Below are 26,773 nucleotides of genomic sequence, written 5' to 3' on the forward strand. Positions count from 1 at the left end.
ACAATTCCTATCAAAATTGCAGCAAAAAAATTGACAAATTGGATTTTATCAAAATTCAACACTCTTGCTCTGTGAAAGATCCTGTTAAGGGGATTTTTTTTTTAAAAAAAAAGCTATTGGGAGAAAATGTTTGCAAGCCACATATCTAATTGACAAACAATTAGTATCTAAAGTACATAAACTCTCTTAAAAATTCAACAGTAAAAAACCAATCTAATTAAGAAAATAGATAAAAGACATAAACTTTTCACTGAAGAGGATATACAGATGGCAAATAAGCACATGAAAAGATGTTCAATATTATTAGCCCTTAGGGAAGTGCAGATTAAAACTACAATGAGACAGCACTACATACCAACAAAATGGCTTAAAAAAATTTTGAAAACAGTGACAATACCAAATGCTGGCAAGGATGCAGAGAAATTTGATTACTCTTACATTGCTGGGGTAATTGTAAAATGTTACATCTGCTCTGGAAAATAGTTTGGCATTTTCTAAGCGAGTAGAAAGAGGAGGTTGAGGAGGAGAAGAAAGAGGAGAAGGAGGAGGAGGAGGAGGAGGAGGAGGAGGAGGAAGAGGAGGAGGAGGAGGAAGAGGAAAGAAAAGAGAAGGAAATGAAAGATGCAATTAACATACAATTCAGAAATTGCACTCCTGGGCATTTATCCCAGGAAATGAAACTTGTGTTCACACAAAAAGCTACATAGATGTTTATAGATGTTCTAGTTGTAGTAGCCCTCAAACTGGAAACAATCTAGATGTCCTTCAACTGGTGAGTAATTAAGCTGAAGTACAACCATACCATGGAATACTACTCAGCAATATGAAAACTGGACTATTGATACACACAACACATGGCAGAATCTCCATAGAATTATTCTAAGTAAAAGAAACCAGTTCTAAAAGTTTATATGCTGGGGAGAGATCCAAGATGGTGGAGTAAATAAACACCATGCCTGCTTTCTTCCATGAACACATTAAAATTACAACTAAGTTTTAGAACAATCAACCTGGAGAACCAACTGAAGTCTGGCTGAACAGAAGTTTTATAATTAAGGATATAAAGAAGAAACCATGTTGAGACTGGTAGGGGGGACAGAGACAAGAACAGGAAGGTCCCAAACCTCCATGTGGCAGTTGAAAATAGGGAGGGCCACGGAGTTTCCCCTTGGCCACGGAGTTTCCCCTCAGAGGAGCAAAGAACCTCATCCCCATTCCAGATTCCTCCTCCAGAATACTGGTGCCAGGAAGAGGATTCCAACTATCCGGGTGGGTCAGAAGGTTGCCGGAAACCCAGAGGTCCTTTTAAGCTGCCTGTATACAAACTCACTCTTTTGGGCACTCACCTTGGGCTCCAGTGGAGAGATAGTGTCTCGGGGTGCATCAGAGGCATACAGGGAGCAGACTGAGGTGTGTGATTTCAAAGCCAGGGCTGGAGGACAGTCACCATTTTCCCTGTGTGGGGTCCTCATCCCGTGCAGCCCAGCAGGCAGCTGCCATCTTTAATGTGTTGAGCCCACCCCTTATGTTTAGGGCCAAATCTGAATTTGACTGGTCTATGAGCTCAGGGGCTCCACCCTGCTGATTCACTGGGACCATGCCCCACCCAACTCCCCCAATTCCAGAGGCACTTTCATGGTGAGCAGACAGCCCCATCCACATTGCCCTCTTTCTTGGAACACTATTGGAGTTCACGGGCCCCAAGCAGGCAAAAACTGGCCTCATTGTGCTCTGAGACTTTTCCTGAATAACTCCAGGATCAGAACTGGCACTAAAGTAGAATCTACATTAACCTGTTAAACACAACTCTTCCCACTCTGGTGACTCCCTGAGATCCTGCCTCACCCAACTTGCATACCACACTAGGTTTTATCAGTGGCTGAACTTTAAGGGAGTCGACATGTGGCAGCAGGCCTCAGGGTGTCCTGGCTTTTTGCAGAGCTATCCCAGGCCAGGTGGCAGCCATCCTCCGTTCACAGCATGGCCTCTCTTACATGCCTCCAGGTTTAGCACAGACAGTGAAAAACCACAGATTACTTTGTAGCTCCTACCAGGTAGTCCCCACCTGATTATAGGCAGTAGATACATAGGCCTGCACTGGAGCCCCTCCCAAGAGACCCCAGAACCCACATACCTGAAGGTTGACTTCAGACCATAGCAGAGCACTGCCCAATTAGACCTACAAGCAGCATACAAAAGGGAGAGTCTCAATAGGCACCAGAGCCCACTGGTGTGAATCCCACACACTACATGGGTAAGCCACCCATGTAGCAGCCTGTAAGCTATGGATATGGCCAAACCCCACAGCCAATCAGCCTGAGGGTCAATTTCACCCACTGATGTGCCAATAGCAATCAAGCTCAACTATAAGAGAATGGCACACACAACCCACACAAGGGACACTCCTGGAGCACCTGGAGCAGGTGACCAGGGAGACTGTGCCAGGGTCACACAGGGCACCTACTACATAAGGCCACCCAGCCAAGACTGGGACATAGCAGATCTATCTCATGTATAGAAAGAAACACAGGGAAGCAGAAACAAAGAAATACATTCCAAATAAAAGAATAGGAAAAAACTTCAGGGGGAAAAAAACAAGCAAAACGGAGGCAAGCAAACTACCAGAGACAGAATTCAAAACAATGGTTATAAGGATGCTCAAGGCTACCACTGAGCTCCTGGATGGCTCAGTTTGTTGGAGCTCTCAAAGTTGCCAGCTTGACTTGTGCAAGGGATGGTGGGCTGTGCCCCTGCAACTAACAACGGCAACTGGACCTGGAGCTGAGCTATGCCCTCCATAACTAAGATTGAAAGGACAATAACTTGGAAAAAGCCCTGGAAGTACACACTGTTCCCCAATAAAGTCCTGTTCCCCTTCCCCAATAAAATCTTTAAAAAAAAAAAATAAGGATGCTCAAAGAACTCAGTGAGAACTTCATCAAAGAGATAGCAAGCATAAAAAAGGACATAGAAACCATAAAAAAGAACCAGTCAGAAGTGAAGAATACAACAACTGAAATGAAGAATGCACTAGAAGGAATCACAAGCAGACTAGATGAAGCAGAGGATCAAATCAGCGATTTGGAAGACAAAGTAACAGAAAACACCCAATCGTAACAGCAAAAAGAAAAAAGAACCCAAAACAATGAGGATAATTTAAGTGACCTCTGGGGCAACCTCAAGTGTAACAACAGTTGTATTATAGGAGTACCAGAAAGAGAAGAGAGAAAGAAAGGGTTTGAGAACCTATTTGAAGAAATAATTACTAAAAAATTTTCCTAACCTGGAGAAGGAAATAGGCATACAAGTCTAGAAAGTGCAGAGAGTCCCAAACAAGATGAACCCAAACAGGCCCACACCAAAACACATTACAATTAAAATGGGAAAGTTTAAAGACAAAGAGAGAATCCTAAAGGTAACTAGTAACTTATAAGAGAGTTCCCGTAAGATAGTCACCTGATTTCTCAACAGAAACTTTGCAGGCTCGAAGGAATTGACAGGAAATATTCAAAGTGATGAAAAGCAAGAACCTACAACCAAAGACTACACTACTGAGCAAGGCTATCATTTAAAATCAAAGGACAGATAAAGAGCTTCCCAGACAAGAAGAAGCTGAAGGAGTTCATCAACATCAAACCAGTATTACAAGGAATGTCAGAGGGACTTCTTTAAGATGAGGGGGAAAAAGGGGAATCAAAATTATGAGTAATAAAATGGCAATAGCGACAGATCTATCAAAAATTACTTTCAATATAAATGGATTAAATGCTCCAATCAAAAGACATAGGAGGGCTGAATGGATAAGAAAACAAAATCCTTACATATGCTGCCTACAAGAGACTCGTTTCAGATGAAAGACACAGATGGAAAGTAAAAATATGGAAATAGACATTTCATGAAAAAAAAAGGCTGTTGTAGCCATACTTATACCAGACAAAATAGACTTTAAAACAAAAGCTATAACAAGAGACAAAGAAGAACCCAGCAATCCCACTTCTGGGTATTTAGCCAAAGAAACCCAAAACGCTACTTTGAATGAATGTGGGCATCCATATGTTCACTGCAGCGTTGTTTACGATGGCCAAGGTATGGAGGCAGCCTGGGTGTCCATCGATGAAAGAATGGATACAGAGGAGGTGGTACGTATATACAGTGGAATATTCCTAGGCCATGGAAGGGAATGGGTTCTTGTCATTTGTGGTGGCATGGATGGACCTGGAGGGTATTGTGCTGAGTGGAGTATATCAGACCAAGAAAGACAGATGCAATGTGATTTTGCATCTAAAGAACAAAATAAGCAAACAAACAAATCAGAAACAAACTCATAGATACAGAGAACATTTTGATGGCTGCCAGATGGGAGGGAGGTTGGGGGTTGGGGGAGAAAGGTGAAGCGATTAAGAAGTACAAATTGGTTGTTACAATGTAGTCATGGGGCTGTAGGGTACAGCATAGGAATATAGTCAATAATATTGTAATAACTATGTATGGTGTCCGATGGATACTAGATTTGAGATGATAGATGAGAGAAAGTTGGGGGGCAGGGTGAAAAAGGTGACGGGATTAAAAAGTGCAAACTTGTAGTTACAAAATAGTCACAGGGCTGTAAAGTACAGTACAGGAAATATAGTCAATAATATGGTAATAACTATGTATAGTGCCACATGGGCATTAGACTATTCAGGGGGTCACCTCTTAAATTATATAAATATCTAATCACTATTCTGTACCCCTGAAAAAATAAATTAATATTGAATAAAAATATTCAATAAAAAGTAAAATAATATTGAATGTCAACTGTAATTGAAAAATTAAAAAGGGTGGAAAGGGTGAAGGGCAATAAGTAGTTCAAATTTCCAGATATAAAACAAATAAGTCATGGGTATATAACATACAGCATGGGGAATATAGTCAATAATATGGTACGGTGTCAGATGGTTGCTAGTCTTATCATGGTGATCACTTGTTTAGGTCTACAAATGTTAACAACTATGCTGTACCCTTGAAACTATTGTAATATTGTATGTTTAAAAAAAGGTTATATATTGTACAATTCCATTCATATAACATTCTTGAAATGACACACTTATAAAATGGAGAATTGGTTAGTGGTTGCCTGAGGTTAAGGAGAGAGTGGGAGTGAAATAGCGTGTGGATATAAAAGGAAGCACAACAGCACAAGGGTCTTTGTATGGAATGTTCTCTATCTTGACTGCATCAATGTCAATATCCTGGTTGTGATGTACTGTAGTTTGACAAGATGTTTCCATTGGAGTACTGGGTAAACAGTGCTCAGAATCTCTCTGTATTATTTCTTACAACTGCATGTGAATCTATAGTTATCTCAAAATTAAAAGTTTAATTTAAAATTGTAATTGATTGAGGCTTGTTTTATTGACTACAATATAGTCCATCCTCAAGAACGTTCAGTGAGTGCTTACGAAAATGTGTATTCTGTTGCTGTCGAGTGGAATGTTCTATAATCTGTTAGGCAAACATGTTGATAATACCTGAAGTCTTTGTCTGCTTAATCTAACATCTGGGCCCCCTCAGAATTGTGTATTGACTGCTTTTTTCTGGATGGAGGTCACATTTTTCTGGTTTGTAGGAGTGTGTGTGTGTGTGTGTGTGTGTGTGTGCCATCCTTTGTTGAAGATTGGACATTTTATATCATATATTGCTGCAACTCTGAATTCTAATCCCCCCAGGATCGGTGGTTGTTATTGCTGTTTATTTGTTCCTTTATTTGTGTCTGGGATTTGTTCACCTGATTAATTCTATGGAGTATATGGTACTTAGAGTTTCTTGTGTTTTTAATTCTTGTACTTATTTTTAAGCTTGACTTCCTAGAGTCACCCCTGGATCAGCACGTAATTAGTTAGAGGTTGTGCTTAAACACCTTGAGTTGGTAAGGCTTCCATCCTTTGGTAATGAATCTGTGGGTGGTTTCAGGAACACATTCAAAGCTCAGGCAATTTATAAGTGGGCCCCAACTTTTATATTCTGTGTTTACAAGATCTCACATTCAAGCAGAGAAGAATAGATGGCTGGGATCCTCTCTTGTCTCTCCTTAGGTGCTCACAGCCTTGGGCATGAGCTTAGTCTTCCAGACCACCAGGGATAGGTAGGATCTTATCAAGACCCACTTTTCAGAGCTCCCTTGTTAAATTTCTGGCTGGTTTACCTGTCTGTTGTTTGCCCCAATCAGTAAAGAGGCCTTAATCTGCCATAATGTTGGCCTTCTCTGATTGTTTGCCACTGATATCACTCTTGTTTACATCAACCCTGGGCATGTAATTTTCTGCACTCTTCTCCAATAAAGTCAGTCCCATCATCAGCAGAGCTGCAGTCCTTCCTCATGGCCTGCCTTGCCCTGGTAAGACTACAGCGCTTGGGTAGGGAGGTGAGGAAGCAGCTCTAAGTTGACATGACAGGGATTCCCTGTTGGTCGCTGGGTGCTGATGGCCCAGAGCATTGCAAGAGCCAGTGATAAAGAAGCCATCTCGTCTGCAGAAGCCCCCAGGGCTGGAGAGACCACCCAGGCTGTGGGAGCTGGGCCTGGAGAAGCAATGCATGATATAGAATCCTGCTGAGGGCACACCAAACCAGAAAAAAAAGCCCTCTGTCTTCCTACGATGTCTCTCTAGCACCCACTACTGACAAACCTTAACATCATACCAGAGGGCAATAATATTTTGAGTCTAGCTACAGAGCAGGCACTGAAGGGTGGATTTGGACCTGAGATACAATAATTGGATAACTGGCACTGTGACCTTCTTGCTATTCTCTGAAAAATACAGTGTGCTCCCACTTCAGTGTCTTTGCAGTTGCTGTACCCTCTACCTGGAGTCCTTTTGCTCCATCCCCAACCATATCTGCATGGCTCAAAGCCATAGGTTTCTGTTCAAATTGTTCTTTCTCAGTAGGGCCTTTTCTGACCACTCTGATTAAATAGCACCACACTGATAGCACTTTGTATCTCCCTCTTCCTGGTTTCATTTAATCCAGAGCAATTATTACCATTTGACATAATGTATTTACATGGTTACTATTTGTTGTCCTTCTCCCCCTTCTAGAATGTAAGCTCATCAACTACAGAGAATTCTATTTTGTTTACTCTTATATACCCAGCGGAGGTAAATAGAACAGTGTCTAGTACATATCGAGCATTCAAGAAGTACTCATTGAATGAATAAATGAATGAATGGTAGTAAATTAGGAGCATAAAGAGAAGGGAAACACTAGCCAGAGTCTCATCACCTAGACACTGCCACAGTTAACACAGTAAATTTCCTTTTAGATTTTCCCCAATGAGGATATTTTTATAGGGGCTTAACATACATTCAGAAATGAATTCATATCAAAAGCGAGCAGCTTGCTGAATATTTACAAACTGAGCCCACTGAGTAACCAGCACCTGGATCAAGAAACAGAACGTTACCCTAGAAACTCCCTTTGTGCCTGCTCCCAGGGAAACCATTATCCCAGATTCTACAAGCAAAGATTAGTTTTTGTGCTTCATGTGAATGGAATTACACAGTATGTATTTTGTGTTTGGTCTTTGGCTCTCTCACTTGACATTCTGTACAGAGGATCCATCCATATGGCTGTGTGTTCTTGTAGATCCTTGATGTGCAGTATTCTCTGGATAGACTACAATTTCTCCAGTTTACTATTAATGGATATTTGCGTACTTTCCAGTTTGGGGCTATTCTGAATTGACTTGCAATATATATACATATATATACATTCTTGTCTGTAAACATATGTCAGCATTTCTGTTGGATATGTATACATATATTCTAGGAATTCAATTGCTGGATCATATGCTGTGCATGTGATCAGCTTTACCAACCAACCTCCCCACCCCACACCCCAGGGATATTCTCTTTCACCCATGTCAGCTAGTATTCCATGACAAATGCACATGAAGTGCCCAGCACTGTGCATGGTCCTCAATATGAGCCACCCTGGACATGGGTATGTTCTTTCATTAACTCCATGCAAAACACTGTACCTGGTCCACGGAAGAAACAGATGTAAGCCTCATCCTACAAAAGAATAAGCAAATCCTCTAACTATAGATCTCACGCCTGAAAAAAACAAAAAACTGTGTATATTCAAAAGAAAAAAAACTCTCCCTTTACAAAGTTAGAATTGAAAGACTCAAGAACAACAATAATGGCCAATATTTATTGGCAATTTCCTCTGTGCTAACCTTATTATGTATAGTACATCGTTCAATCTTCAATGAGATGAGATTCTATTATCACATAATAATGTCTGGCTTCATTTTTTTATGTTGCTGTAAGAAAGCCTGTGGGCTCCCTCCTTTGATACCTATGGGAAGTTTACGCCCTGCAAGCTCTGGCCCTCTTGTAGGACCATTACCACAGTCCTACCCCCTAAGCACAGTAAAATGGGCCAGACACCCCTCCTTGCTCCCTTAAGCCATTTTCAGATGTGCTCAGGAGCCTGCCCTACTCTCCACAGAAAGCCTCAGTATGTCAAAAATTAATCTTTTCCTACCCCCTTGATGCATGTATAGAGCCCTCCGTCTCAGCTCTCCAGCCCAAATTTGGTGAAGGAGTCAACCTACCTCCCAGGAGGCAACAAGACGCAACCCTCATTTCACAGATTAGAAACCTGGAGCTCAGGTTCATTCATTCATTCATTCAACGTGTGTTGAGGGCACGGAGCAATTGCAAACAACCTAGGCAAATTCCCTGCCTTCATTACAATGGGGGAAGTACTTCACAGAAAAATAAATTGCTTTTAAATATGTGAAAACATAACTAGCCTCCCTTAAAATCAAACATATACACATTAACACAAGGAGATATTTTTTTAACTTATCAGACCGAACAAGATCTAACAATGTCACAATACCCTGTGTTGGCAAGGATGTGAGAGCTGTGTGCACTGTTAATAGTGCAGGATAATACAATCGGAGGGCTATTCGGCATATCTATCAACATGAAATGTAACCACCCTTCTTCCTCAGTAACTCTACATTTAGTAATTTATACACAAATATAGGAGTACAACCCCACAGCTAAAGAGGTGCAGGGCTTGACACTTCCTTAAAGTGTATTATATTTCTGTATAGGCCATCGTAGAAAATTAGAACAATACACTAGGTAAAAAAGAAAAAAAACAACCCACAATTTCAGCAACACACTTGCGCATAAGAGCCCATGCAGTTGCTGCTCCCTTCTTCCTGGCGGAGCAATGCTGCCCCCTAGTGGATTTATCCTTTTTAAGTCACCATTTTTATTTCACTATTTTTAATTTTTAAAATGTACTTAATTTTTTTAACTAAGTAATGCATTCACATGGCTCAACATTTTAAAAATTCTAAATAGTGTACAATGGAAATTCTCCCTTTCATTCCAATTCCCCTCGAACTAGGTTCCTTTCCCCAAGGCAACAAAACTGGACAATTCCTAGTGTGTAGCCTCCCAGAGATATTTTATGCATATACCTGGATTTGGTAAATGAGCGTTTCCTTCTTCCTAGGTCCGCCTTTGAATCATTAGCATGGCTCCTAGAATCTTAGAAAACCCAAAGAAAAAACATATCTACACAAAATATTTTACTGCCTGCCTGTATTTGCAGTCATAAGAAATCAGAAATAATACGAATTCCCAAAACGGGAAGAATGACTGAGTTATGTTACACTCGCTAGACATACACCGAGTAATCATTATGAAAACATGTAAAATGGAAAAACGTCTATCACAAAATTTTTAAGACAATACACAAAAGAAGAAATAACAAAATGCTTAAATCCCTCCTTTGAAATAAACAAAATACAATGATGTTATCATTTTCAGTTGTCAAACTAGAAAAGTGTATTTCCTCTTAATGACAATTACCAATTCTGAGGAGCATGTTGTGAAAAGTGTAGTTATGTCTGTTTTTTAACAGGACAAATTGACTCAAATTTTAAGAAAGTTAATTAAAACATTTACATCCTTTGCTGCAGAAGTTCCTTTTTTAATGATTAAATATAGAAAACTCTTTATGCAATAATATGATCATTACTTTGTTAATGAAAAAACTGCTGTAAATGTCCAATTACAGAGAATTAGTTAATAGTGTTATGTTCACTTAATGAAATACTAACATCATTATGTTTGCAAAGATCTGGAGATAAGGTTTTTTCATGTTAAAAGAAATAGAGGAGCCGGCCCGGTGGCTCAGGCGGTTAGAGCTCCATGCTCCTAACTCCAAAAGCTGCCGGTTCGATTCCCACATGGGCCAGTGGGCTCTCAACCACAAGGTTGCCAGTTCAACTCCTCGACTCCCGCAGGGGATGGTGGGCTGCACCCCCTGCAACTAGAAAACAGCAACTGGACCTGGAGCTTAGCTGCACCCTCCACAGCTAAGACTGAAAGGACAACAACTTAAGTTGGAAAAGTCCCAGAAGTACACACTGTTCTCCAATAAAGTCCTGTTCCCCTTCTCCAATAAAATCTTTAAAAAAAAAAACAAAAAAAAAGAAAGTTGAGTACTTAAGACCACAAAACCCAACAAGCAGACAAAGGCTAACATTGAATGGTTGGGGTGTTGGGACTCAGTACCCTGTTTCCCTGAAAATAAGACCTGGCCAGACCACCAGCCCTAATGTGTCTTTTGGAGCAAAAATTGATATAAGACCTAGTATTATATTTCATATTACATTATATTATACCCAGTCTTATAGTAAAATAAGACCAGGTCTTATATTAATTTTTGTTCCAAAAGACACATTAGGGCTGGTGGTCCGGCTGGGTTTTATTTTCGGGGAAACATGGTATTTTCTTTCCATAGCCATTCTTTAATGAGTTTGTATAATATTTTTTAAAGAAACAGCAGAATACGTAAACTATGGAATAGTATGCAAGTGGGTCTAACCAAGCAAAATTTAAGACTTAAATCCAGCTGCAAACTTAATACCTTTATTCTGTTATCTCAGTTAGTCCTCACAGCCACAGACCAATTTACTAATTGAACTAATTTTATAGACGCTTAATATGAAAACTGGAGTAAAGTCGATAGACAAGTCAAAGCACATCAGAATTCTCTACCCAAACTTCTTTCACCATCAAGGACTTACGAGTTATCTTAAAGATAACAATGGTCAGAATGCCCAGATATCTGATTGCAGACTTTTCCTTTTGTTTGTTCTCTTAATTTAGTCAATGGTTCTCAAAAGCAAATGTGTCTAAGATTTTTCTATGTAGGGCTGTATACACAGAACTGTATAGATTATACTTTAAAGAGAGTTTTAATCTATTTTCAAGAATTTTGAGCATCCAGGATTTTTACTCTGCTTAACCACTAGGCAATGTGTGACTCCACGGTTTCCCTTTGTTGATTTATGTTTATTTGTGTAGTAAGTGTGTAAGTCCCTGCTTTTCGGCTCAGGCCAGGAGTAAATTCTTCTGGGTCACACCTGGCAGGTAGATGGGAGGCTACTCAGAGGGTTGCCTCAGCCCTGCTTTGCAGTTTGTGCTGCTCAAGGTACAGGTTCCTCTGACACTATCTGAGCCAACCATTGACACTTCTGCCAAAAGCTGCTGCTGCCAAGCGCACCTCCCTGATCTACTACTCCTTAGCCTTTTCCTCCGCTGGGACGATCCTTCCCACGATGAAAAGCCTTGGTAAACTCTCCGTGAAGAAACTTTCTTGTCCTTCTTTAATTAAGGTCAAATTCACATAACAATTAACCACTTTGACCATTGGAACTCAATGGTACTTAGTGTATTTAGAATGTTGTGCAACTACCAGCTATTTCTAGTTTCAAAACGTTTTCATCACCACATTAAAACACCCAATATCCAGTAAGTAATCACTCTCTATTTCCCCCACCCCCTGGTAACTTCTAATCAGCTTTCCGTCTCTCCGGTTTTACGTAGTATTTCATATAAAAAGAATCATGTGACCTTTGGCTTTCATTTAGCATTATGTTTTTGAGGTTTATCCAAGTGGCAGCATGTATCAACATTTCATCCCTTTTACGGCTGAATAGTATTCCATTCAATATCTTAATATATCCGTTTATCCATTCATTGAGGGACAGTTGGGTTGATTCCAACTACTGGTTATTATAATGCTGCCACATTCGTATACAAGCTTCTGTGTGGATATGTATTTTCATTTCTCTTGGGTATATACCTAGAAGTGGAATTGCTGGGTCATATGGTAGTTCTATGCTTAACTTTTTGAGGAACTGCCAGTTTTCCATAGTGGTTGCACCATTTTACATTCTCACAAGCAATGCATCAGAGTTCCTATTTCTCTACATACTTACCAACTTTCCCTTTTTTTCCATTAAATCCATCTTAGTGGGTGTGAAGTGCAATCTCATTGCGGTTTTGATTTGCATTCTTTAGCAACGATGTTGAACCCCTTATCATGTGCTTACTGTCATTTTGTGTATCTTTGAAGAAATGTCTATTTAATTCCTTTGCTGACTTTTTCATTGAGCTCAATTATCTTTTTGTTGTTACAAAAGTTCTTTATAATTTCAGTGTTAAACCCCAATCAGATATATGACTTGCAAATATTTTCTCTTTGGTAGGTTGTCTTTCCACATTCTTGATTATCTCTTAATGCAAAGTTTGTAATTTTCTTGTTGCTTGTGCTTTTGGTGTCAAATCTGAAAATCCATCACCAAATCCAAGGTCATGAAGATTTGCCCATTGTCTTCTAAAAGTCTTATTATAGTTTTGGTTCATGTATTTCTATTGGTGATCCATTTTGAGTTAGTGATATATTGAGGAAGAGCTCCAACTTCACTCTTTTTGCATGAAGTTATCCAGTTGCCCAGCACTATTTGTTGGAGAGACTATTCTTTTCCCAGTGAAAGGTCTTGGCACTGTCAAAAATCAATCGGCCACACTTGCCAAGTTTACTTCTGGATTCGCAATTCTATTCACATTGGCCTAATTCTATTTTAAATCAGAAGTGTGAGTCCTTCAACGTGGTTCTTTTTCAGGATTTTTTGCTATTTGGGACCCCTTGCAGCTTCTTATAAATTTGAGGTTCAGCTTATTTATCCATTTCTGAGAAAGCCACTGGAATTTTGATAGTGATTGCACTGAACCTACAGACCCCTTTGGGGAATGCTGCCATTTTAATATTAAGTCTTCTAATCCATGAACATGAGGTGTCTTCCCATTTACTTAGGTTTCCCTTCTTTCAGGATGCTTGTGGTTTTCAGTGTACAATTCTTTTACCTCCTTGGTTAAATTCATTTTTAGGCATTTTATTCTTTTGGATGCTGTTATAAATAGAATTTTTAAAATTTCCTTTTCGGATTGTTCATTGCTGGTATGTAGAAATACAACTGATTTTTGTGTGATCTTTTACCCTGCAATTTTGGTAAATTCATTTACCAGCTCTAGCACCTGTCTTATGGATTCTTTGGAATTACCTATATATAGGATATTTAAGTTTTACTTCCTCCTTTCCAATTTGAACCTTTTCTTTTTCTTGCCTAATTGTTCTGGCTAGAACTTCCAGTACAACGTCAAATAGCAGTGGCCAAAGTGGCACCCTTGTCTTGCTTCAGATCTTAGGGGTTTTCAGCCTTTCACTTTGTTAGCTGTGGGTTTTTTATGAACCCCTTTATCATGTTTAGATAGTTCCTTTCTATTAATTTTAGTGTTTCTATCATAAAAGGGTGTTAGAATTTTGCCAAATGCTTTTTCTGCATCTACTGAGATGATGAGGCTTTTTCCTTGTTTTTCCTGATGTCGTTTGTTGAACCACCCTTACATTCCTGAAGCACCCCCATACCACGTCTTAAGTTCTCCTTTGCATTTAGAATTGTCTTCCCCATAGACAGTAATTTAAGATTAGTGGCCACCTCTTATTATCTGTACCCTTTAAGCTCAATGTTCTAAGTAGTTCAGTGACCATCATATCAACTGAACATAGACTTTGGGTGGAAAAAATCATGGAAGTCCTACAATGCAAAAGTTGGATAAGGTTATGTGTGTGTGTGTTACCCTGGGAGAAATTTATACAAAAACTGTTCCTTTCTCAATAGGATTTTCATTTTTAGTATTTACTTCATACTTTACTGTACAAAAATAAATGATAATCTCAAGTACTGCTCAAGAAGCTATCTAGGTAAGTTCCTTCCAAAAGAGGATACACCAATTTCCAACCTCACCAACACTGTATGAGTGTTTATTTCAACTGATCTTTGCCAGTTTGATAGGTTAAAAAGGTCTCGTTATAGTTCAATTTTGTATTCTCTTGGTATGATGTTGTACATCTCTGCAAACGTGTAGTAAAATATTTTCTAAAGGAAGCAGCTAAGATTAGGGCTAATTTTTCCAAGGCACCCCTTCTTGACTCTATTAAGCACCCGATATTATCAAAGATTTTTCTAAAAATGAACAGATCCACTAGGTGCATTTAGAATATCCTATTAAGAGTTTATTATAAATTTTGTTTCACAGGTCACAAGGAAATAAAAGGACTATGTACAGCCTTTCGTATCAGGCAGGGAGCTGAGGAGGGCCAAGATGAGTCTAGGGCCTTGGTGGGCGCATTCCCAGGGGAGGGGGCCCTGTAAGGGAAACCAGACAATCCGGTGAGACTCCACGAACAACGGCATTACAAACAAACAGGTCTGCAGTAATGTGGCCCTTAGGAACCGGGCCCACGCCTCTGTGGAGCTACTTCCGTAACTCTGTGGCCAAGGGTCAAAGAAGGCCTGAAGTAAGAGTAAGAAATTCAGTCAGTGCCTGATCTGCAACTCAAATCCCATCCCTGCTCCAGCCTCCCACCCTAGTCATCAAGTGATCAGAGGGATGTATGTACTGACTGGGGACTTCTCTGGGGCTGACTAGGTTCCTACGCTTACAAAACCCCAAAACAGAAAACCTGGACTAGAGAAAAAGGGGTCACCTAGTATGACTGTGAGTTATCTTCAAGACCACTATGAGTGGTCTGGAAATCTGGACACTGAGCTCTCTCTGGCCTGTTTCCTTATTTATAAAATGAAAGGGCCGATCTATGCCAGTGTTTCTCAAACGGGACTTAAACAGATATACATATTAAATACTACAGCAAAGCCCACTGCCCTCTTAATTACTAAACTCTATCAAACCAAAAGGCGTAAGACAATTAATTCCATGACCTTTATTGAGCACCCTCAGAATTCATTACTTCAGTGCCCTGAGAATATTACCTCGGATATTGAGAAGTACACTGGTGCAGGGCTGCTTCAACTGTTCTAAGAGGGAATTACGTCAATTTAAGAAATGGTGTTCCCTTTCCTTTCTGGGCTAAGTTGTCCTCTAAGAGTTCACTTCCCTAGGCTTAAAGCCTGAAAACCCAGAGGGTAAATCCAATCAAGCCAATCTTTCCTCACTTCCCATTCCAATATGGCTCTAAGGAAGAAAGTCCAAGTCACTGCTGCAGGCACTTACCTCGCATCCCTGGGGGAGGGGGCCGCATTCCTGGAGGGGGCATGCCCATTGGAGTTCCTCGTCCAGGGGGGATCCCCATTGGGGGACCCATGGGAGGCCTCATACCAGGAGGTGGGCCCATCATGCCTGGAAGACAAAAGCGCCAAGAATACAGCTCAAGTGTCTTTCGAAAAGGTAGCAGGAAACATACAAAGCTGTCCTCCAAGGTCTGAGACAGATGGACCACTCCATCCTCCCAGCAGCCAACTGGAACGTGAGCCAGAGGTAAGGTTCCCAATGGCTCTTGTCCGTGGTCAGTCAGCCGGGCTGGATCTCAGAGTAATCCTGCTTAATTATAGAAACTCATCATGCGTTTCAGTTAAGACTGAATCTCATCATAAATCCAGCTCAGGCATTTTCTATCAATTAGCAATGGTCTCCTTAAGCGCTCCTCACCTGGAGGGGGTGCCCCTCGACCCATAGGCGGGGGAGGACCCCCACGGCCGGGTGGGTACTGGGTTGGGGCCCCTGCAATACTGGCTGTGGCAGCAGCTGCAGCAGCTGCCACAGTGCCTCTTCCTTGGGGAGTCATCACCTAAGAGGACACAGGAGAGAATTAAGCAGAATAGTACAGTACAATACAGCGTCCCCAACTTGTAACTCTCGTCCCCAACTTGGTAAATAAACAGCAGATACCAAAACCCCTAAGCTACAACTCAGAGCGTCAGACTTCCTACCCAAAACCATCTTCCACAGAAGATCAAACTTCAGCGCCCAATTCCCATCTTCTAGGCCTGAGTTAAAGAGGCCCAACGCAAATTAGAGAAAGCACCTGCATTTTCAAATGACTGATAATAGGTTATAAGCAAGTATATTTCAAATGTTGTCATGGAAACATTGTGCTCCAACACAGTTAGCTAATATACCTTTCATGCCTATCTTTGATAGCATCAGTATAATTTACAATGACAAGTTTTCCTTTTCACTTGATTCCAAGACCACATACAAAGCACACTGAAACACTGACAGCTTGACAGTCATAGGGTGGTCATTCTGGACTCTTCCCAAACTGCGGACCCTCCTTCTAGCTTTATTTTTAACCACCAGGCACTGAGGCCCTTCCCCAAGTCCTCACCTGTTGAGATGGCCCACCAACCCCACGGACTGGCCCAGCAAGTCCTGCAGGAGCCTGGGGCATGGGAACACCAGCTGGGATTCCTCTGCCAGCAGCCCTGCCAATCCCTGGGCCCCCAGCAGCTCCAGCAAGTGGTACTCGGGCAATGCCAGTCTGAAAAATAAAGAAACATACTAAAATGCTTGTGGCCTAGAGAATCAGACATATACTTTGGAATACCATTGCCAAGAGAACCCCTCAGATTTATAGGGCATCAAAACAACTTACAGACACTACCCACCCATATGTGGTTAACACCATTCCTCCTCCATCCAAGATAATGTACCTAGCTGTCACTCCCGCAGCAGGCCAAAGGAGCTTAAGGGTAAGTCTAGAGATAGAGAAACATGCCACAACACAACCACCTATGCGCACTCCTATGAAAATTAACCAACCAAGAGCCAGTGCTCCATTCAGAGGGGTGCAAAAGAAAAAAGCATTTGACCTGGCATCAAAGAAACATCAGGTCCAGTCCCAGCTCTGATTCTCACCTGGTAGGTGACAGAGGGCAAGTAATCCCATGATTCTGGGACTGTTTCCACATCTGCAAATTATGCGATTATGACAAAACTGATTGTGCTCATGAAGGTTTATAATGGGCTACATGAGAAGAGCAAATTCTACTGGAAATAGGTGCCAAGACTTATGAATATGTACATATGTTTTGAAACAAAAAATATGGTTAACATCCCTTGCAGATTTATATTGGAAAAAGCTTCAACTAAAGTCCAACAACAAAGAAATGACTAGGATAAACTACTCTGTACTCACTTGTGAGAATATCTTTAGTCATTAAAACATGACTTGTATAAAGCAAGTAGAAAAACATTTACAATGTTAAGTCAAAAAGTAGAACAAAATATTACATGTATATTATGTGTTAAATATACAAAAACAGATATACAAGCAGACAAAAATAAAAACAGGATAAGAGGATTATTCCTTTGATGAAAAATGTCTTAAAATGAAAAAGGGAAAACCAAAATTTTTTTTATTAGATTCTCTAAAGCCTGCTCTATTTCTAAATGTAGGATGGTGTTTACAGAACCAAGAATACCTGGGATTAAATCCAGTTTCACCACTTACTAGATGTGACACCTTGGGCAAGTTACTAAAACCCAGTTTGTTTTATCTATGAAGTACGAATAATTTATCTCAAAATATGGTTACAAGGATTAAATACTAAAGTGCTTGGCACACAGCAGACGCTCAATAAATGTTAACTATTATTCTATACTGCACAATATACGTACATATTCTACTTTTTGAAGTCACAAGTTTTTAAAGTCAGGCTAGACTGTCATCGCATTAAGAATTGACCCAGATGGTTCTTAGGTTCCTTTTCTACTGACTCACTATGTACATCAACTGAGAAAGCAGGGACGGCTTTAAAGTTAGAAATCTTCAAATGCTATTTAGTCCCCCATCTCCACTTGTTACTTGCAGGGCAACCTCTTTAAGATTCTGTTTATCATCAGTAAAAAAGGGGCAAAACAAAAAAAAAGGGGGGGGGGCAAAGCCAGAGACTGCCTGTGAGTATTGCAATGAAACAGAGAACCTAACACACAGCCTGGTTCGTGGTAAGCTCTTTCTTTCACAAGGCTTGCTTCATGGCTCTTACATCTTTGGGAGGAGGTCCCTCTACTGTCATTGAGACCAGGTTCTCCCCACGAAGCAGCACCAGACCGAGGACTCGCTTTTCTTCTCTCTCTGCCTGTTTTGAGTTCTTTGGCCTAAAGACAGGTTTAAGGAAAGAAACCAAAAAAGCAAGCATTAGAAAGAGGGTAAAGTTCATGGTCACCTGCCTAGGGGACTTGTAAAACAAGATTTGTTTTACAATCTGTATCCTGACAAATGGTCCATTAACTTCCCCTAAGACAGGCCCCCTAGATGATCTTCACAAGCTTAATCTGTAACCCCTTAAGTGGCTGTTTCCCATGCAAAGAGGATGCCCGGACCAAGAGATAAGAAAAGAATCAAAAAAGCCTAGCCCTGGCCCAAATGTTATTCTGGGCAATTGTTAAGGCCTTTCTCAGTCAAATGTTAATCCCACTCACCCCACTTACATGCAGGATCCTGCTAGTAGCAACTCAACCTCACAGGCCTATCACTTTGTCCCTCACCTCCATCAAAGAGAAGCCATAAAAAAAGGTAAGAGTTAACGACACCAGAACTACACCTCTGTCCTCAAAGCACGAAAACAAAAATCTCCAAACAGCCACATCCAGAAAAGGATAAACCAAATATGAATGTAAAGTGGGGAAAATAACAAGGTAGGGGAAGGAAAGAAAAAGCCAGTACCCTAAAAATAAAGACAAAATACCTGATTTTAAAAAACAATGTGAAGATTTCATTTTAATGCTGTTTTTTATTAACAGCAGTTTACATAATATGATATATAGATGATGTATTACAGAATTGTACACCTGAAACCTATGGAACTACTAACAACTGTCACCCCAATAAACTTTAATTAAGAAAATAAAAATAAAATGGAAAAAGAAATTAACAGTGGTTTTCAGTAGGTGGACATTTTTTCCTTTCTTTTTTAGCTTATCTATATTTTCTTCCTTTTTAATAAAAACATATATTGCCCTTTCACAATTTTTTTAAAAAACCTTTGTGGGCATTTTTTGCATATATTTTTCTGTATTTTTAAAAAATATTTTGTAAACATTTTATTTATTATCAGAATAAAGTTAAATTTAAAAAACAGAAAAAAAACCCATTTGGAATAGTTCTACCCCTTCTCTAATGTGTACACTTGGCACTCAGCCATCCCTACCACATTTTTTGTCCTATATTTCTAGACCTCATGCCACAAAGAAAACAACAGTCCCAAAGGGAATCAAAATCATGTTGTCACAACTGCTAACAACATAACATGGACAATGCACATGGCAAAAGACTGCTGAATGACCACGGAAGTCACATAACCTTTGAGTCTCAAGATGCCTTGAATATAAAAACATGACAAAAAGCTAGACCACATATTTTAATAGGCCAGAAGCTTAAGATCTGTGAATCTTAAGACAAAGTAGTTAACAAATAACTTATGGAATTATAGGAAAGCAGAAAATATCTCCAATTGTTTCTATAAATGCCAACAAAAATCACTGGCCCCAAACCCACACAGGGAGCTGAGCACTTACCCTGAAGAGGGTCAGAGGCTTCTTAAAGCAGTTTCAGACCAGGCTGCATTGGGAAAGCCCTTTAGGCTACAGCTTTACAAATAGGCACTGAGGCCAGAAAATCAAGCTCTCCCCCCTCACACACCTGTGGGGAGAACATGAGAGCCCTTTACCCCAGTACCCAGGGGCACAAGAGAGTCAGAGAAACAAAAAGCCTAGCAGCTCTCCTTACAACTCGTCATCTGCTACAACTACAGAACAGGCTTGCTGGGCTAAGGAAGGAGACTTCTTAGTGACCAATGTTCCCATTTAAATCTGCCCTCTGAAACAGGAGAGCAAACAAACTGACAGAAACCAGCTAGCTACATGACCTGTCACTTGGCCCGCCCACCCAATCCACCCGCAGCACCCAAACCCCTCCCCACAGCCCACTCCTCACTTGATCTTCCTGAATTCATCGCAGTCACACAGGATCAAGTTCATGTGCTTGTCGAAGGCCTTGAAGGTGCCAATGAAGATGCGGCCGTCCTGCAGGATGCACCTCATCCTGTAGTCGATGTGCTGCAGCATCTTGCTGCTCTTGCCCACGGTCTGCAAGGAGAGATCAGCGGGGATGACACTCAGCTCCTTGGGGCCCACACACCCCTAGTCCTTCCTCAAGTCTGCTGTGGCCTTCTTTGCCACGTGCCTGTCTTTCTCAGCAGATCCTCAGTTGTCTTCCAGCCCGTGTCACCCCGTGTTCAGCCCTGACCTCTACCCACTACTAGTATTCCCCTCCCCTTCACATCATTTCCTATTACAATTGCCTGTGTTTCAGGGGTGAGTGCAGGATGTCTCCAAACTAATCCAATCCACGCATAGGAGATTAGTCACCTGCCACTGTGGATTCTAGGTGTGTGACTCCAGTGCTGTCACCCACATCCCATTAAAGACTGAGGAAAGAGCTGGAATGGGACTGGCGTTAAAAATCCAGTCAACCAGAAGCTTATCAGAAAGGAGCTGGTCAGCGTGGAGGTGAGAACGCAATCCCCAAATAAGTGTGCCTCCGAGACTACCTTTGGGAGGAAAGCTTTCTGGTGACCAGTGTGCTAATCGGTTTGAACACACGTGGTCTTTAAGAATACGTAACTTGCTACACTTCTTAATGAACCCAATAACCGATTCTGCTTTATTACTTGGATTCCAGTATAGCTTTGCTAAAACAGACTATATGCACATCACAATGCGAATGGTCAGGTGCCCCTGGCAGTTATCGTTCTCTCTAGAAATAAGTGACCTGGCATTTGACCTGTGTATCATCGGCCTCCCATCAGTCTGAGTGGCGTGGGCCAGTCCTAAGTCATCCAAGTGCCTTCAAAGTGCCAGGCCTGGGTAGGCTGTTCATCTCTGTGAGCTTGGACAAGAACGGGTTTCTGAACCCACGAATGTGTGCATCAGCACCTTGACTTTCCCCCTGGAGACCCAGGTGATATGGTTCAGTCCCTCTTAGATGACTCTTCTTTTTTAACCGGCAGGTGATCACACAGCTTCTGGCCGCACAGATCTGAACCTTTACGGCAACATTTTTTGGGTCCACCCAGCAACAACCACCTCTTCCTGGGTGCTCACTGTGCACCAAGCACTGTGATAAGCACTGTGTATCTCATTTAAATCTCAAAATCAGCCCCACTGTTCCCGGTTTACACATGAGGCCACCGAAGCTGGGAGACAAAATCCCCCCAAACAACACCCTGCCAGGTTTCCCTGCCTCCACTTCACCCTACACCTGACGGCTACGGAACAAAGTAACCTTTCTAAGCACAACTTCGACTCATGCCATGTCGCTCCTTCCACGCCTTCAGTGGCACGCCGCACCACCAGCGGGACGGAGCAGAACGCCAGCCTTTTAGTGACCAACCTCCTGCCAATTCCTCCCCCCCCCTTCCGGCTCTTCCCTGCCCCCCCCCCAGCAACTTTCAATAGTGCCACCGATCATGCTTTGCTCTCGCACCCTTTCTTATCTAACGCATCCCCTCTCCCTTCCGCTGGGAAAACACCCAACAACCTTTTAACACTTCTGCTCAGGAATCCTCTTCTCCTTACAGCATTCTTATGACCACTCTGAATTCTATTAGGTGGGTGCGAAAGCAACCGCGGTGTTAAAAGGCTAAAAGTTGCAAAAACCCGCAATTACTTTTGCACCCACCCAATAGTTCCCGGCGTCCCCAACCACAGAGTCGATTCGGTGGAGGGAACCTCCCGTTGCGCAGCCCCAGCGCCTGCAAAGTCCGACGTCCTCAGACCAGACGTGCTGAAGAAATGAGTTCACCTCCTCCTCCAAACATTCTCAGTCGGCCCGCCGCCCCCGCCCCCGCCACCTGCGAGCCCCAGGAACACCCCCGTTTCGGCCGCAGGCCCGTGCACTCTTTCCGTAACTGCTCACACCCTCACCCCCTTCACACGCCTGAGCCTCAGTCCTCCCGCGGCTCTCGTGCCTGCTCCGAAAACCCCAGGACACATTTCTTCTACAAAAGTTTACTTAGTACCTACGGGATCCCAAGTACTGTGGCTACAGCGGCGTGGAGAGCCGCAGTTCCATCCTCGCCCCCACCGAGCGACCCGGGCCTTGCCCCTCAGTTCCAGCCTTCCCCTCCCCCTACCCGCCCAACCACCAAGGTCTCGGGTCTTTAGTGCCCTGACCGAGCGGCCGCGGCCCGGGCCTTCATCGCCATGAGCGGCCAACCACGGCCTCCCCGGCCAATCAGTCCCGGTCCCCGCCTGAACAACAGACTCGGAAGCTCCCGCGCCGCCAGCCTGCGCCTCCTCACCATGGTGGCGGTTCTGATGGCTTGGATTCCCGCCGGATTCGCCTGTGGGGAAGCCTAGAGGGCCTCCCGTCGCCAGCTTCCCGCCGCCGCTACCGGAAATACGTCCGGGAGCAAAATGGGTTCGGGTAGAAAACTACTTCCGGTCCCAGAGCCCTGCCCTCGCGTTCCGCCCACCGTGCGGAAAAGTAATCTCAGTGGGGCGGGAGGTTGGGCTGGGGGGAGGTTGGGAGGTCCGGCAGCGCTAACCGAACTGAACGCGGTTAGTTTAGGATTCTCTTTGGACACCTTCCTGCAGGAGCTGCTCCTCCAAACACTGTCATCCCCCCGGCCCGGCCCGTTAACTCTCGGTCCTCATCTCCCACTACTCTGCCCCTACTCTCTGCTCTATAGCCACTGTCCCCACTTTTCCGTGAACTTGCTGGACGTGCTCCTGCCTCAGCACCTTTGCATTTATTTGCTGTTGCCTCTGTCTGGAATGCTAGTGCTCCAGGTGTATTCATAGCTCATGCCCCCAACTTCAAGCCTTAAGTTCAAATAACATTTTCCCACTGAGGACTTCCCTGGCCAATATGTTGAAAATTGCAACAACCTTCCCACTCATCCCTGTTTTATTTTTCTCTTTAACACTGATCGCTAACATACTATTTTTTTTGTTATTTTGCTGTCCCTCCCTATTAGAATGCAAGTTCCAACGTATGATTTTTTGTGTATTGTTCATTGCTGCACTGCCTAAAACACTGCTTGGCAAAAAAATGAAGGCTTAATAATTATTTGACTCAATCAATCAATGCCATCCAGTCCCATGTCTTTTGAATGCTACCTATAGGTTCAGGCTTTTTTCAAATCTATTCTTCTAACTCTGGTGTCTTCATTTAACTCCTGGTCTTTTATATCCAGCCACCTGCTTGACGTGGATGTCTAATAGTCATACTAAATTTAACGTTGAAAATTGAATTCTTGATTCTATTTACTTTTCTTCCCGACCCCACTTTCTACCAGTGTTTCCCATCTCAGAAGTCTCTTGGGTTAGAAAACAAAATGACAAATTTGGTAGCATCCTTGATTCCTATTTCTCTCCCATCTCATAATCAAACAGCAAATCCTATGGGCTTCACCTTCAAAATGTCTTGAATCTGACTGTTGACACCAGCTCCACTGCTACCACGCCAGTCCTAGCCACCATTATCTCTGACTTGGATCACCGAATGAGCCCCTAACTGTTCTTTGCTTCCTCTCTTGCTCTCACAGCAGCCAGAGGGATTCTTCTCTAATGTACTGGGGTTTTATCAAATGATGTCATTGCCCTGCTCTCCACCTCCCAATAACTCCCAGCAGACATGGAATAAAATCAGCCCTCATCTCCTTCAACGTTCCCCTCATTCATCATCCTCCAGCCACACCAGTCTCTTTGCTGTTCCTCAAAGCCAGCAAGGAAAGCCCCCACTTCAGGACCTTGTAATCCTCACACCACCCTAAGATGTATATTCTGTTGTCCTGTTTCTGTCAACCTGTAGAGGAAGAGAATGGAGGCTCAGAGAGATGAATTATCTTGTCCAAGGTGGCAGAGTCAGAACAGACATATGGTACCATCTGGCTCCTCAGCTGCTCCCAAATTACCCTGCCTCTTAACATATCACTGATGCATGCATTTTGAAAAATATTTATTTAGCACCTACTAAGGCCATGCACTGTTACTGAGATACAATGTCCCTTCCCTGAAGGAGCTCACGTTCTAGGGAGAAAGGCAGACAATAAACCAAATGAATACATTCTAGAAAGTAACATTAGAGTGATATGAAAAAAAATAAAGTAGGGAAGGGGGACTGAGAGTGATAGGTTGCAATGTTGGCTAGATGGTCAGAGGAAGCTTCTCTGAGGTTTGGCACATGAGCAGAGACCTGAATAAAGTGAAGGACATTCCAGACAGTTTTTATCAAGGGGATCATATAATATCTGTGGTCTTTGGTAACTGCTTTCTTTCACTTAGCATAATATTTTTAAGGTTCATTCATGTTGTGCCACATATCAGTACTTCATTTCTTTTTATCGCTGAATAGTATTTCTTTGTAGGGATATGTCACTTTTGTTTATTCTGTCATCAGTTGATGGACATTTGAGTTGTTTACACTTTTTAGCGATTATGAATAATGCTGTTTTAAACATATGTGTGCAAATTTCATGTAGACATATGCTTTCATTTCCCTTTCATATATACTTAGGAGTAGAATTGCTGGTAACTGGTTAACTGAGGAACTGCCAGACTGCTTTCCAAAGTGGCTGCATTATTTTACATTCCCACAAGCAGTGTATGAGGGTTCTGATTTCTCCACATCTTCACCAACCCTTATTATTGACTTTTGAATTCAACCATCCTAGGTGTGTGAAGTGGTATTTATCCAATTGTGGTTTTGATTTGCATGTCCCTAGTGACTAATGATGTTGAGCATCTTTTCATGTACTTATTGGCCATTTGTATATCATTCTTGGGTTATTTATCTTTTCTGATTGCATTTTAAGAGTTCTTTATGTATTCTAGCTACAAGTCCCATATCTCATATCAGGTATGATTAATAAACATTTTCTCTCATTCTGTGGATTGTCTTTTCACTTTCTCAATAATGTCCTGCACAAGTTTTTAATTTTGTGAAGTCTAATTTATCTTTTTTCCTTTTGTCGCTCATGCTTTTGGTAGTATTATCTAAGAATCCTTTGCCAAATCCAAGATCATGAAGATTTAGCCATGTTTTCTTCTCATAGTTTTATAGTTTTTGTTCTTACATTTAGATCTTTGATACATTTTTAATAATATTTATATACAGCATAAGGTAAGGTTCAAACTTTACTCTTTTGCAGGTAGATATCCAGTGTCACAGCACCACTTATTGAAAAGACTATTTCTTCCCCCATTGAATAGTCTTGGCACCCTTGTGGAAAATCAGTTAACTGTAGACACATGGATTTATTTCTGACTTCTAGATTCTATTCCATTGATCTATATGTCTATCCTTATGTTAGTATCATTGCTTTGTAGTAAGTTTTGAAATCAGAAAATGTGAGTCCTCCTAATTTTTCTTTTGCCAAATTATTTTGCCATTCTGGATCCCTTGAAATTCCATACAAACTTTAGAATCAGCTTGTCAGTTTCTACATATAAGAAAAAAGGAGTCATGAATTCCAGAGCATGAAGTTAAATGGGTTATTCATTTGGCTTTTGGTAAAGTGCTCCCAAGGTTCAGTCGAGATCAGGGATAAGCAAACTTTTTCTGTTAAGGATCAGATAGTATTTTAGGATTTGTGGGCCATATGGTCTCTGATGTAATTACTCAACTCAACCATTGTAGCATGAAAGAAGCTATGGATAATACATGAATGTGTGCCTATGTTACAATAAAACTTTATTTATGGACACAAATATGTCACAAAATGTTATTATTTTGATTATTTTCAACCCTTTAAAATGTAAAAACCATTCTTAGTTCACAGGCCTTACAAAACTAGGTGGCAGTCCAGATTCAGCCGTCAGGCTGTAGTTTGCCATTCCCAGGTCTAGCGCATTAGATTTCTGTGTCTGGATTCAGGGCCGTAGCCTCACTTTGTATTAATAATAACTTTGACTTGAGTCATTTCTTTGGCTTATGGGTTCATTGAATAAATGCCATCAAAAGTTCATGTCTTTGCCCTCATATAAAAACTACACACACACGTTCACATCTGTATGAATCTAGGTCCAATAAGGAGACAGAAACCACACAGTAAAAATTTAAATGGGAAATTTAACATAAAGAATTATTATGCAATGATAGGAGAGGAACTGTACATATTGAAAGAAACCCCTTAGCTGAGGGAAAGTACTAAGGAAGGATAAACCTGAAAGGAAGTTTCCCTCCCCAAGGCTGGGGTTCAGCCCTCATTGGAGGTGTGGTCACAACCCACTGGGTGATGGAAAAGTTGTGTTAGCGGGTGCTTTGCACAGGCCAGAGCTGGTCTGCAGTCAACAGGCAAGCAGGAATAACCTTCTGGAACACAGGCAAGCCAAAGCTGGTAGGCAGATGCACAAATCAAGTTGAGTGTGCAGAGAGTAGGGAGTTAATGTTGACACAAAGACTGGATCACACAGTGTCTGTGTCTGAAGGGCCTCGGGCTGATGGGCACTGCTGGAAATAGAGGCTGAAAAGCTGTAAGAACCTAATGTACTTCTGTGCATGGCTTAGGCTGGGGCAGCTACGGGTAGCTGTTGGGACCCTGGTG

At 41.8% G+C, this 26,773-nt stretch overlaps 1 protein-coding gene across 2 annotated transcripts; it reads right to left on the reverse strand.

Moving 5' to 3' along the window:
- Positions 1-14,410: 14,410 nt before the first annotated feature.
- On the reverse strand, positions 14,411-22,637 carry SNRPB (small nuclear ribonucleoprotein polypeptides B and B1). Of its 2 annotated transcripts, none has more exons than XM_081033707.1 (7): positions 22,526-22,637; positions 20,158-20,309; positions 18,209-18,320; positions 16,549-16,701; positions 15,870-16,008; positions 15,435-15,560; positions 14,411-14,569 (listed from the first exon to the last, which is right to left on the reverse strand). In XM_081033707.1, the coding sequence occupies exons 1-7, from the start codon at positions 22,526-22,528 to the stop codon at positions 14,532-14,534; spliced, it is 723 nt and encodes a 240-aa protein (XP_080889833.1). In that variant the 5' UTR covers positions 22,529-22,637; the 3' UTR covers positions 14,411-14,531. The 2 variants fall into 2 exon arrangements, with proteins under 2 accessions (XP_080889833.1, XP_080889834.1); XM_081033708.1 differs by having other exon boundaries at positions 14,411-14,716.
- Positions 22,638-26,773: the final 4,136 nt, after the last annotated feature.

The sequence above is a fragment of the Rhinolophus hipposideros genome (assembly GCF_964194185.1).
Source record: "Rhinolophus hipposideros genome assembly, chromosome: 22".
Taxonomy (NCBI): Eukaryota; Metazoa; Chordata; class Mammalia; order Chiroptera; family Rhinolophidae; genus Rhinolophus; species Rhinolophus hipposideros.